The 14488-nt window shown below is 34.2% G+C and overlaps 1 protein-coding gene across 1 annotated transcript; it reads left to right on the top strand.

Moving 5' to 3' along the window:
* Positions 1-6405: 6405 nt before the first annotated feature.
* LOC125058131 (glutamate receptor ionotropic, delta-1-like) lies at positions 6406-11873 on the top strand. Its single transcript, XM_047662180.1, has 6 exons — positions 6406-6700; positions 7130-7299; positions 8211-8404; positions 9138-9430; positions 9593-9776; positions 10494-11873. The coding sequence occupies exons 1-6, from the start codon at positions 6570-6572 to the stop codon at positions 10746-10748; spliced, it is 1227 nt and encodes a 408-aa protein (XP_047518136.1). The 5' UTR covers positions 6406-6569; the 3' UTR covers positions 10749-11873.
* The last annotated feature ends 2615 nt before the right edge of the window (positions 11874-14488 follow it).

The raw sequence follows: 14488 nt of genomic DNA, 5'->3' as shown, positions 1-14488 counted from the left end.
TATATACAAACACAGGTATACTTTCATAGCTTAGGTTTTTTATAAACCAAAATACTAAAATTCTTAAGTATTAGTAGTATCCTAGTTAAGAAAAAAAATCTATTATGGTATGAACATCAAAAATACACGTTTTTATTCATTTATGATTTTCACAGCCAGGATAAATGAATATGAGGTGATTATTTGTCAACAGATTTTTTATTTAAACTAATGTTTTAATGTGTTTAATTAATATTGTATTCTGGCCAATATATGGTTAATTTTTATATCAGTTCTAGAGATCGCTTATCTCTCTTTGTTTGAGACACACAATGACCAGTCGTACGTTTAGTCTCGTTCCATCAAATTGCAATAGCCACAGCGGATTAAGAAGCTCTCCATCATAATGTTCATTGTTTTGTTTCAATTTTAAGCCAGCTTACTGCTATATTGGTATACGATATGTATCGGACGCGATTTATAAAACACAGAGTTCATTCATTTTATTGGGGTTGGGGAAGTTTTTGACAATTTGATGGATTTAGAAAATTGGGGATTTGAAACAGATTGAATAGCTAATATTTTTTTAGTAGAGATTCTTTAAAAGGTGGGCAGAAGCTCTCGCAAGCTTTTGGGCGAGTGAATTGTGGATGGCAATATCATAAGCCTTCTGCCCTATAATCTTAATATATATAAATTACGTGTCACGTTGTTTGTCCGCAATGGACTCCTAAACTACCGAACCGATATCAATCAAATTTGCACACCGTATGTAGTTTGATCCAATTTAAAAGATAGGATAGCTTACATCTCAATTTATAACCGCAATATTATTTTATTGCAAAATATTTGTTTATTATTTAAAAGGCACAATTCTAACAGATGGCGCTGTGTTGAAAGTACCAACGTTTCACATAAGCTACAATTTAATGGCTTAACCACCAATAAAGCATGGTGGTCCCCATGACTGGTGTTCTCCTACCGTTTCCCTTGAATAGTTTACTACTATGTAATATAACAAAAACCTTAGCCATAGCAACGCTTGGCCCGGCCCGGTTTATAAAAAGAATCTTTCATACGCACTCTTATTCATATATATACCTGCCCCAGACTCGCATTGCCATCTACGAATCTTAAAAAAATCTATATTGTAATGAATCATTCTAGATATTAGTGAAAACTGCAATAAATCCGTGCAGTAGTTTTTGAGTTTATCGCGAAATATTTTCTTTGAACCCACTTTTCTACGACTTACTTTGCAAAACTGACCAACGAAATAGTCTTTTTACATTTTGGGTTCATATATAGCCGACGACTGTCACATATACGGCTTTCTATTGGTTACATAACTTTCAAAATAGGTCCAATAGATCCAGAGATTACTCCCTACATCCTCATAAACTTTACCTCTTCATAATATTATTATAGGTAATTCTAAGAATAATCCAGCTACTTTTAACGTGTGTATTAACTACAACTATAGTTACAGACAGAAAAATTTATTTAAAATGTAAATGACTTAACCAAAATATTAAAGGTTTAAAAGAGATACAATAGTTTCTATTAAAAAGAACTTGCTCTTTCGCATACGCAATCTTGGTTGGCCATCTATAGACTTACACAAAAAAAAGTCAGATTGTGCCTATAAGTCAGCCTACTACTCTGTGAAGCTAATATAGACTTTTGATACAAGAATAGGTTGATTATCTTGAATTGCCACTCCCTAACACAGAGCTCTAATAACGTCATCTAATGATGCAACCGATTATCGATATAGCCAACCAATCAGCCAATATCCGCAGCACTAATGTTGTAAAATTCAATTTTTTTTATAATTAAGTTCACAAGAGATATCGACTTAATTTATTAGACTTAATTTTCTACAATAATAATTTAAACTAAGGTTATGTTTTGACACAATTTTCGAGTGTCCGAGATACCGAGCTCGTACTTATATTCACTACACTAGTTTTAGTAACTCAAACGGTTTAAATCTCTTTAGGCATTCTTGTTGCATCAAGAAGTTGCAATAGCGTTCAATCAACTTTAATTCAAGATAATTTTTAAATCTATCCCTACAGATTAATTTTCATAAATTAACTTTTCGTTAAGTATGCGAAGCAGAGGTCCCACATGATTAAAGCCGTGCTAACGATGGGAAGGCGCTAATGAAGTAGAAATCCAGCTTAACGAATAGCTAACGAAATGTTCTACCTGGCACGCCTCCAACCAATTAAACCTGACTGATGCTGCGGATGCGATTATCTATAAAAATTGGGCCCATTGTCGCACTGCGGGTTTATTCAATTAAGCGTTTTGATTACTTTAGGGAATTGAGACATGTTAGCTTTAAGATACCATGATTAATAATTAAATTCAATCAAACGTTGATATAAGTCCTTGTTCTTGTTGGACTAGTGGCTTCAGCGTGCGATTCATCCCTGTGGTCGTAGGTTCGATCTCCGGTTGTGCACCTGGCGTGTGCCAGGTACAGGAGAATGATCACCTACTTGCCTATTACATTGACAAATGATCTTGAAGCAGAAATCTCATTCACAGACAAAAAAAATCTTTTGTTTTTTTTTGTGTGGCTACCGGGTGGTTTGTATATTTTTAAAACCAAACACAGGAACAAGTATGAATTATTCTAATTATTCACCTACCGATAAGTTAGGATCCGCAGGTCCCGTCATCGGGTCCAATTTATCTTGTTCAGACGGTGACTCAGCAGTTTTCATTCTTTCCGGACATTCTCAGCTTTTCTTGACGACACTTTATATTCCATTCGATGGCTTTGTGATAACGGTATCTAGGATCCATTAGTTTTCAGTGAATCTATTTTCTACATAATTTCAATTATACGCTTATGGAATATTGGATGCGCACTGTACTGCACGCTACGTAAATCTTGTAGGCGTTTTACTTGTATTAAATTGTATTATGCATGCTACGATAGAGAATAGTAGGAAGAGGTTTATAATTCAACGTACTCATACTCATAATTCGTGTAGTAATAAAAATTGGTGTATTCGGACTATCAAAAACTAAAATCGTATGAAGAAATACATTGCGAAACTATGTACAATGTACATAGTAGTAATATAGTAAATTTCACTTTACCACATGTTACAACGTTGATAACTTGAATTTAATTTATTACTTTTCAATTTATTTTTATATCAGTATTTAGGACCTCATAAGTCGTGTACAATGGCAATTAAGCATATGATAGAGAAAACTATCACTCGTATTTGGCGTGTTGCCACAGTAATAAAATGAAACTAGACTTAGATGTGGGATTATGGCTTTTATGAAATTTAATTAATATCTTAATTAATGTTTCATAATAACTTAACATTACTTTAATGAGTATAAAAAGGACAGTAATGGACACATGCATCATTCATATCTATGCGGATGTGAAACGATACGAAAACATTTAAGTGAAAATGGTCTTGTCACACTGTCCGCGTTTGTGATGCCAGATGGGTCAAAAAGGGCCTTTAGTTGGAACTATAGGATAGTTGAAAATGTCTGTGGGCGGAAGAGGACGCCCACCAGAAATCTGGGAAGAAGAAATAAAAGAGATAGTGTGGAAAGGTTGGTAAATAGCAGCGAAAATGAGAGACAAGTGGAAGAATATGGAGGAGGCCTTTACTGCTTTGGAAGTCTTGTACCAGTGTTAAATATAATAATAATATAAACTTAATGTTTTATATCTTTAATTGTAGTACTCGAAACAAGGCTGTCTTTATTTTTTATTTATTTTATAACTTAAATTACATGTTGAACTTATTACTGCTTATTTCAATAGGGCATGTCGGTCTACATCAATCGTATGCAATCAAATAATAATTACAGTGGTTTTCTTTTATCATTTAAAACAAACAAAAGATACGGCAAAAGCTAATTATAAGGTACTGAGTTTTGAAGTTTTTTTTTAGTTCCTTATCTGTTAATAAGTGGACTAGATATTCTATATTTAATTTTAGATTATGGATTTAGGTAAATTTCAAGTTCCCGCAATTTTCAATAAAAATGAAATGCGCTACTTAGGTCTGGGCCTCAGATTTATGTATCTGCTTCATGTAAACGTGGCAGGTAAGGTAGGTGATCGGCCTCCTATGCTGACACGCCGTCGACTTTTTGGGTCAAGCCGGTTTCCTTATGATTAACCGTTCGAGCGAATGTTAAATGCGCACATAGAAGGAAAGTCCATTGGTGCACAGCTGGGGCTCAAACCTACGACCTCAGGGAAGAGGGTCGTACGCTGAAGCCACTAGGCCAACACTGCTCTATGGTTATGCAATACGTTCCTCTAATCCAAACAGCTTATACTAATATAGATCTTTATAAAACAGTTTCATAATTAACTATACTTTCGATTATTGAGATTGGCCTATCATTAAAGCATTCATATTTGTATGTCCACGGTTCATTACGCAACGCTATGGTATTCCGGTAATCAGTACACGACATGCAATGACGGGATTAGAACTTATCCTTTCTACTGTTTGCAACGCGACATTTTGCGGGACTATAGATGATAATCCATTGCACGGTAATATTTTTATCTATAATTATAAATAATTGGAAAAGTTTCATAAGTATTATTTGTTATTTCCTATTTATCTATAACAAGGGAAATTTGTGTGATTCAGATGTTAGACCTGAACGCCACCGATTGGAAAATTTTGTAAATGGCACGCATCTGAGGATTGGCACGCTCAATGTAGGTATATTTCTAGTTGAAATAAGAAAGAACACATATTATTCGTTATTATTATTTAAAACTGTATCTTAGACGCCTGTTTAATTAAATCGTTACGAAATGTAATTAATAAATATTAAACAGGGTGTATTATTTACCTACTGAATAGAAAATTCTAGTCAAAGGAAAATATAAATAAAAAAATAAAACTATTTAGCTCGAACTTGATCAGTCCAAATCATCCAAAAAAACATCAAATCAAATCAGGATCAGTCCAAAAAAAAAAAACCTGTAGGCATAAACTGATATGTTTACTCGTAAGCATCAAAACTTTTTACCATTTTTTAATTAAATCTAAAATTATTTTCTTCAATAATCAATTGAAATATCAAGAAAACAATATGTTAAGAAGTTATAGCTCCATGCTCACGAGTAGTACTCTGTACCGACTTCAATGTTGAGATTTTGTACCGTGATCCCAAAGTTACAACATTAGCGCTACGGATATTAAAATAATTGTTTCGAAATAGAATACAAAAACGTCGGCATCGCTATGGAAAGTTACAGAGAACTGACGCTGATATTAAGTGATACAGCTGCATATGGACACTCACTCTACCAGAACGCACTGGCAAAGCAAGCTAGTAAATGAGTTTTAAGTCACCTTAGAAAAAGAAACTTTTATAGACTATATAGAAACAAATTACTATATTTCATGGTATTTTTTCTAGAATTACCCTGATAGTTGGGTGGAAAGGTCTGAAAATGGCACATATATAGGCAAGGGAGCAGCATTCGACTTGGTAAATATATTACAGAAGAAATTCAATTTCACTTACGAAGTTGTCGTTCCGGAAAGGAACATCTTGTATAGCAATGACAGACCACTGGAATCCCTCATTGGGCTTCTTAAATCCAAAGTAAGTCTTTTAATAGAAACATTATCGAATTTTATAACAGAGGGCAACACTGGTAGCTCATCTGATGTTTAGCGATGCCGCCGCCCATGGACACACATTGCCAGAAGGCTCGCAAGTACATTGTCGGCTTTTTAAGAATTGGTACGCTTTTTTTGAATGACTCTAAGTCAAATTTGCTTGGAAATACGTCAGTGGGCAGCTGGTGCGTGGCACAAAGTGCCTTAAGTAACGCTCATAACACGTTGTGGTAAGTCGGACGTCGAGGTGATATGGGTGGTATTTTGTTTTTCTGCCTTGACGTCCAATGAAAAATCCGCAAAACTTAGGTATTAATCCAAACAACTCCTCTGAACACTCTCCGTGCTAAATGCAGTCATAGATGCAACGTCAAGGGATCAACCGTTCAGAAAGGGGTTGTTTGTCGATGCCACGAACCGCTCTTCGTTGAATATGGTAAAGTCGAAGGATGTACTGGGGAGCTCCCACCCAAAGGTACAAGAATAGAGCACAAGAGAACAGAACTCCATGTGGGGCCGAATATGAACTTTATAGCGCTGTAAGCGGTGGACAGGACTGAAGTACCGTCTCCGAGCACACCAGGCATTTTAGAGGCTAAACCTTCCTTTCTAAATTACCGCAAAACTGCACGTCATTGAATATATCAACGCACAGTATTCCGATTCTGACTTAATCTTTAAGGAGAGTGTCATCGAAGAGAGGAGTAGCGAGTTTTAAGCTCAAAAAGGCGCAATCTTTAACCCCAAGAAGTGTCACAAACACACAGATTTTGAAGAAACGGAAATGAAATTCAGTTTTTAGGGATTGTTATATATATTGTGTGAATGGGTTATGTTATACAGAGTAGGCCTGCTGGTAAAGAAGCCAACAGCATGGTTAACATTTTAAAATAAAAACGATGTCCACAGCGTATTGATCTGGCAGCGGCATTTATTCCAATTATGAAGAACACAGATCAATTTGTAACATTCTCAACGGTAATTGATGAGTGTAACTGGATGATGATGCTAAAACGCCCAAAGGAGTCGGCGGTTGGTACTGGACTTCTTGCACCTTTTGACCAAAATGTTTGGTAAGGGAAGTAAATCTTTATATAATTAATAATCCTCTCATTTCAAGCTTTTAAATTACACAACAGATTAAATGCAGAATCAATAGTTTTAGAAGATTTTTAGGTAATCTCCATGTAGTTCTTCGCTTCCCGCCGTAAGTAAAATCTTTTGAGTACCTACTATAAATACATCAGGCGATTAAAGTGTTATAATATTGCAATTATATAATATTAAAGTTTTACATGTGATTCTTTATACCTAATTATACAATACAAAAGATATTTCTTCTACCTTAATTAAAGTCCTGGTTTTGGTTAAGTAGCTTACGAAAGATAAGGCCATCATAAAAATGTTAAAATAACTGTTCTAGAAGAAAAACAAAAGCCACAGACGCAGAGGTTTCATCGTTTAATTTTTCTATAGTAATACATATACATAGTTTTATTTAGGATATTAACCCTGGCAGCAGTTATAATATATGGACCATGCCTGACACTGCTAACGAAGCTTCGTAGTAAGTTAATGCCAGAAGAAGAGGATTATATACGCCTATTTCCGAGCTTTTGGTTTGTGTATGGAGCTTTTATTAAGCAGGGTACATCGTTGTCTCCTTCTGCAAGTAAGTCTTGCTATTCTTTGAGAGCAATAATAAATAGAAACCTTTTTGGTCATACATGTTATTTATCGTCATATTCGTGGCTATGGCATGGTAAGAAAGAAGGTTCTAACTTTTGTTCGTTTTCGGTTTTATTATAATGTCACACCTTTTTACGGTAGAAGAACTGCGTTGCGAGACTTGGTTTTTTTTTACAAGTTATTTTTTTGATGGCATATAATATTTTTACATCAAGTAGTAGGCTTTAACAGTAAAACACTTAAGTAGAAAATAAGGAAAACACAGGTTATACGTTCTTGATCATTTATTATTGCATTCGTAATATTATGTTTATATCGTAATCCTTACAGCGATATTATCTATAAAATAATTTCATAGTATTGGATCGGGCAAGATTACAAAATCGTATTCTTGTATTACGAAATATTATTACTATTATTAGAATATGATAGATCGTAAATATCGCTTTCCCCGGGGGAAAGCAAAATAATTTTTTTTCAGGAGAAATAAAATAAGGTAATGCTATTATTACTAGGATACTAAGTACACTACACATATCAAAATGATATTTTGTTTCCCATTTGATTTTAACATAGTTGTTATGTGTTAGTGTAAATAGTTTGAGAATAACTAAATGTACATTACAGTAATTTATCTAATTAGACGTAAAGCGTTTTACGATTGTTTCACTGTTCATAATTACGGACGACACAGTAACCGCACATTACCATGGCACATTTTGACGAATGTCTAGAACGTAATAATTTATTTCCACTCTTTTCGCGGAGACATAAAATTTTAAAAAGTAACATTAAATTTAATTCGCAAAAAGCAGTGATTCGAACTCATAACCTAGGTATTGAGAGTAGAATGTTGAAGCATACATATTTTACATAATAAAACATTTATTACAGACTCAACCCGCGTTTTATTTGCGACATGGTGGCTGTTTATAATTTTATTATCAGCATTCTATACAGCGAATTTGACCGCTTTTTTGACCTTATCGAAATTCACTTTGGAAATAGAAACAGTTCAGGATTTATATAACAAAAACTATCGATGGATTGCTACAGAAGGTGGCCCCGTAGAAAATGCTGTCAAAAACGTAAGAATAATAGAATCATTGTTACTGTTTTTATTACAAATTAGTTGTATTATTCTGTTTTTTAAATACTCGACTTTAGAGTAGGAGTGCGATGCTGTTGCCTTCGGGCCTCAGCCAAATGGGCAGGCACGACAGGAAAATACCACTGTTTCACAGAAAAACGGCGGTGCGGTTTCGTGAGGGGAACGGCCCCTACCTTTCTATCTTTCCCCTCCCTTTTATCCCCCCACATTTAGGAAAAATCAGATGAAAGTGCAAAAAAAAAAGGAATTACCCCAGGGTACGTACCATTTGCCATCGAAGTGGGAGCCCCTCCCGCGCGTCCACTACCCACACATACATGTTGGTGGATGCCGGCCACTAATTTACTAAGTCCTTTATCATCTCATCGACATCGGGGCAAAGAGCAGGCGTCACATTGCACAACCCTTTTTCTGTGGACTTCTGCAACATTAGGGGCTTAACTCTAATCTCCATTCTGTTCATCGGCCGGCCGGCCAGCAAGGCGGCCTTGTTCTTTCTAATCAAGACCTAAATTTCCACTCCGGGCGACACCTTCTTCCTCTCCTATGCGGGCTGGAGTGTGTGTATCCGGGAGGAAATTCGCTCTCGTCACCTCGCGATGCTTGAAGGCAAGAATCTATCAACATTGGGTGCGAGTAGACTGCGACGACCATCCACTATACTGCGAAGAGATATAAGAAAAACTTTACAATTATTTCTATTCTTTCAGCCGGATGAAGAAGTTCATTTCCTACTAAAAACAGTTGCGACCGGACGAGGTAGTTTTCTGCCAGTGAATGATATGCCCTCGTTGCTTCCTTACGTATCCGAAGGAGCGGTGTTGGTCCAACCAAGCGTTTCTCTACAATATCTTATGTATAACGAATATTTACAAAAAACCAGGCTGGGCGTACCCGAAGCTGAAAGATGTACGTACGTAGTTGCACCTGGTGTATTCATGACCAAAAGGAGAGCGTTTGCATACCAACATAAGTCGAAATTGAAATCGCTGTTTAATCCGGTGTAAGTATAATTAATTTCCATTGTATTTGGAAGAAGATTGTGCTATGCCTGCCTATTTTGACTCATCCATATTTCTGTCATGAATAAAGTTTTATAATTATTCTCATTAACTCTAGTCAGACGAAGTTGCTCACCAACATATGCAATAAATAAATTTTTCAGTATAAAGCGCGTAATACGTTCGGGAATTCTTTCGCACCTCTCTCTGCGTTACTTACCCGACACTAAGATCTGCCCTCTGGACTTACAATCAAAAGACAGGCAGTTGAGAAACACGGATCTCCTGATGACATATTACATTATGATTACGGGATTAGCTGCTGCTGTTAGTGTCTTCCTTGCAGAAGTAAGTTTACTGTTTTATGAACCTAATTGAGCAAATCTTGAAATGTGTCCTGAATGCACTAAAGCCAAATTAACACTGCGCAATGCAATATGGTACCAATTATGTTTTTATCTTACATTTATAATTATTGTCTACATTATTTTGTTCCCATTTTTTTTGTGAAATAGGGATGTAATTCAATATTCATAATCATAAAGTCCCTTTACGGTTATAAGCCAAGTCCAATGTTCTGTTCTGGCGACCCTCTTCCAGCTTTTTTTTTTTTTTTTTTTTAAATTTCTTTATTTTACAAAAAAATATAATACAATCATAACAAGTTACATTAGCAAACCGCTGTGGTTTATATTCATGTAACCATAACAATCTTGTTTAGGAGCGCGACAAATGCATATAAAAGTAGTTTTTTAGTTTGCTGTTTATATTGGTTGGCGTTAGGCAATCTAATATGTGATTTGGTGGACCATTTATTAGCCACGGTAGCAAATACCTCAACGTTCTCTCGCCGCAGCTCTCATCATACTTAACACAAATATTACAAGTATGATATTCATTTTGCTTTTTTTGCTACTAATGGGCGCTTTTAACTAATAATCCCAGGAAATCGAAGGGGCCTACAGCTCAAACGCAATAAACAATTTTTAGGGTGTTACTGTTATTTATAAGTCTATAACCACGGCGAAATAATAACGCTTATTAAACATATTTGCGTATTTCTAGATATCCCTAAAACGCTACATTCATCCCAAAAATGATACCATACATGCAAGGTTCCGTCAAAAGATACCAAAAAAGATAGAACCAGCTATATTTGATGGCAGCCGTCCGCCGCCATACGAATGTTTGTTTGGAAAAACCATAGGGCAAGCGAAAAAGAAGTTCATCAATGGCAGGGAGTATTGGGTTATAAAGAAAGAGAACGGAGAGACTAGACTTATTCCTATGAGGACGCCATCAGCTCTCTTATACCTATAGACAAATTGACGATTTAACTTTGATGCTTGTTTGTAATTTATAATAATAATAACACTTTATTACATCACAATAATATGAAACATGAGAAAAACAAGACTAAATAAATGAATATAAAGGACGTAAATGGGCTTATTAAAAAAATTGCCTTGGTCATGTTTTTATATTCCTTTTATCATTGATTTTCTGATATTGACGTTTTTAATAAAACAAAGGCCTACAGGAATGATGTACAAAAAAATAAGTAAATGGTGTGACCATTACTTATATTTTATTACCATACTCTCTGAGTTCTCACATGCACAGACACTATACGTACTCACAGACACACCAGTATTTATATCACATTTTACTAGGGTAGGCCGTTCGTGGCATTTTTTTCTGAACATTTGCGGCGTAAGACATGTTCCTCAGATTTTCTATAGAGTTATTCCTCCCTTATCTTACGTTACTAAGGTATACTTACCTTACGTAAGTCTTTGTTGTAAAATATTAGTCTGGGTGTTAGTCTATTTACTCCTTATGTAAAATCCCTTAGATTCCTTAGGTATCCTCATAGGTTTTAATGCTTTTATTCACCATGCAAAGATTTGTGATTATTCTAAGATATAAACCTTGAAGCTAAGAATGAAATAAAATACTGTTCAATTCATATATTTATATTAACTGTGAAAATTTTCAATTTCACTAACATTCGAACCATATTTTGTCAATGTCTCAATCATACATTAGAATTTCAGTATTTTTCGAATTGTATACAGCTTTTTATCAAATTTTTTTTTATTAAAAATCTGTATACACAATAAATTATCTTCCAACTTGTTATTTTAAACGTTTCTCGATTGCGATATGGTGCAGAAAAAAATTGTTTGCAAAATATTGAAACCCAAATGTGACCTAGCCCCAGCCAAGTTTACACACCTATATATTATGCATAATTGTATGAATAAAGTATAAAACTTGAAAAGCTTATTCTGGTATTTACCTTTAACATATTACACTATCATAACATTTGACTACAATGATAAGGCGTTCAAGACCATAAAAAATTAAACATATCTAATAAACTGTTCGTGTACGACCATTTGTTAATGAATTGGTAATAATTATCCTATAATAAAGACGATCACAAGTATATAAACAATTTGTGTTGATATCCCAATTTGTGACCATACAAAACTGCTTTATGTTTATTTAACAATTTTAATATTCAAATAATGAATGATGATGACATTTTAAACGTAACAAATATGTGTAACATTACTAGTCTCTATATCTTTGTTAGCTTTTTGAAAATACTACTTCGATAGGTATTATAAAAAGGACAAAAATTATCAATACTTTTCATGCTACAGTACCGAGTGAACCGAATTTCAACCATTTTGTAGAATAACACTACATGACGTCATGATTATATTGTATATTGTCACAAATTATTGTAGATTACTTAACCTACAAATGCTCACGATATTTGGTGTAAACAATGCTTGGAACAACCTTAATAAAAATATAAAATACTATTCCTGTTTCATTTTAACAACATGTCTAGCAATTTACCGCATAGGAACAATATTTATTTAAGGTTTATTTAAATTACATTAATTTTAATTTTACAATTAAAAAAATATTATAGTAAAGTAGTAGTAGCTGTAGTCAAAGGTTGATTAGCCACTAAACGAATTTTTATGTTAAAACGGCGAACATTTTTATATAAACAGTTATTATTTATTGCTACGCGTCGTTTTATACGTGAAGTCATTACAAACTTTGTTGCGCAGGTGCTAATTACAACTTCGCTTTTCACCAGCATTATAAGACCTCCCAGGCTTTAGAAGTCTGACTGATACCTTAATACTGTAAGCTAGGGATGCTCGATGATCATCGATGTTGCTATACCAAAAATATCGTAACATCGATGTTAACTGAATCGGACGGACATTTTTGGTATAGCAACTCACGGCCTCCATGCAATGCAACTTATAAAACAAATTATGTCTTCTATGAACGTATCCACAAATCAAGTTTATTAACATTTTGAACGCGTATTCATTCTTTGCGCCCAGGTAGTAGTAGTAGGCGCAGTCTCGCTCACTCTTTCTCTCTCACACAGCACACTTCCTCACTACTCTTTATCAACGAAGAGATATATTAAAAGGTTCTTCTTTATCCACATTACTTTTCATTCTGTCAGTTGATATAAAATATCGGAATATGTAAAAATTCGATCTGTTTTTAATAAATTTCGAACCATTTCAATATATTTTATTTCTTTATCAATTATTAATGCAAAAATCATACATCATACACATATCATACACACATAATCATACACCGAACATCGATGTTATGCTACATCGATGTTCGGTTTTCGATAAATATCGAACATCAATGTTGGGCTTTCGATTTTGACATCGATGCCAATATAGATGTTTTTCTATCATCGATCATCCCTACTGTAAGTAACAAGCAAAAATAAACTCACTGTATTCATAATTTTGTCTCAATCTGTTATATATGAGTTATTATGCGTGAGTAGTGTTGGCCTCACTGCTTCAGCGTGCGACTCTCATCTCTGAGGTCGTAGGTTCGATATTGGCCGTGCACCAATGGACTTTCTTTCTATGTGCGCATTTAACATTCGCTCGAACGGTGAAGGAAAACATCGTGAAGAAACCGGCTTGCCTTAGACCCAAAAAGTCGAGGGCGCACATCAGGCACAGAAGGCTGATCACCTACTTAGATTAACAAATGCAGAAACAGATACAGAAATCTGAGGCCCAGACCTAAAAAGGTTGTAGCGCCACTGATTTATTTTATGCGTGTGTTTTGTGCGTCTCTTAGTAATATTTTTTCTTTATAGGTGATGAGCGCTTTGTGTTGTGACCATCACCATTAGTTTTATACCTAGTATAATTGCTGAATTATGGATTTGTTTAAGTAAATTATGTGTCGAATCTTATAAGGCAAAAAATCGTTTAAAGTTTTGTTATTACGTTAAACTTTTATACATGCTTGTGTGTATTAATATAAATGTTTAAGCAACATTGCAATTAATGACAATTTCGAAACACCAAAGTAGATTGATGGTAAGTCAAAGTCAAATAATTTATTTCAATTAGACCATCTAAAATTACACTTTTGAACGTCAAAAAAAATATATAAAGAAGATTCTAGTTGCCCCTTCCAAAAGGTAGTTTCGTGTGGAGAAGAATTGGCAAGAAACTCCACACTTACTCTTTTAAAATAGGTTTACAATATTTTGTTACATTTGTTAAATAATTATATGTGAAGACAAAAATAAATGGTACAAAGCATTTGTAAAAGTACAATTTCGGGGTTGCAGCTAATTGAATAGTTAATTAAATAATTAATTTGGAACGCGGCTTTAACATAATGGAATAGATGTTTAATTGTTAGTAAACATTTTTAAAAACCTAAAGACATATTTTTTAATTATGTATGTGGATAAAATATAAATAAAATATAATAAATTATGGAATGGAAAATGTCTACATATATAACTTTAAAACAATTGATTGCTAATTTAAAAGGATATTTTCATGTCTTAATAAAATTAATATATGAAAACGCGAAATCCAGACTCATTAAATTTATAGCAGCTACCAATACATAATATTAAGCTTAGCTCGGAACCACGTAGCATTACAATCAGTTACCGGTTTTCATAGAATATATAAGCTTAATATTATAATAAGCATTACAACAATTTTACCTATCAACTG

Source organism: Pieris napi, chromosome 17, assembly GCF_905475465.1.
Source record: "Pieris napi chromosome 17, ilPieNapi1.2, whole genome shotgun sequence".
In the NCBI taxonomy this organism is placed as follows: domain Eukaryota; kingdom Metazoa; phylum Arthropoda; class Insecta; order Lepidoptera; family Pieridae; genus Pieris; species Pieris napi.
The sequence above is the reverse complement of the archived record's forward strand: the minus strand, read 5'-3'. Positions and strand labels throughout refer to the sequence as shown.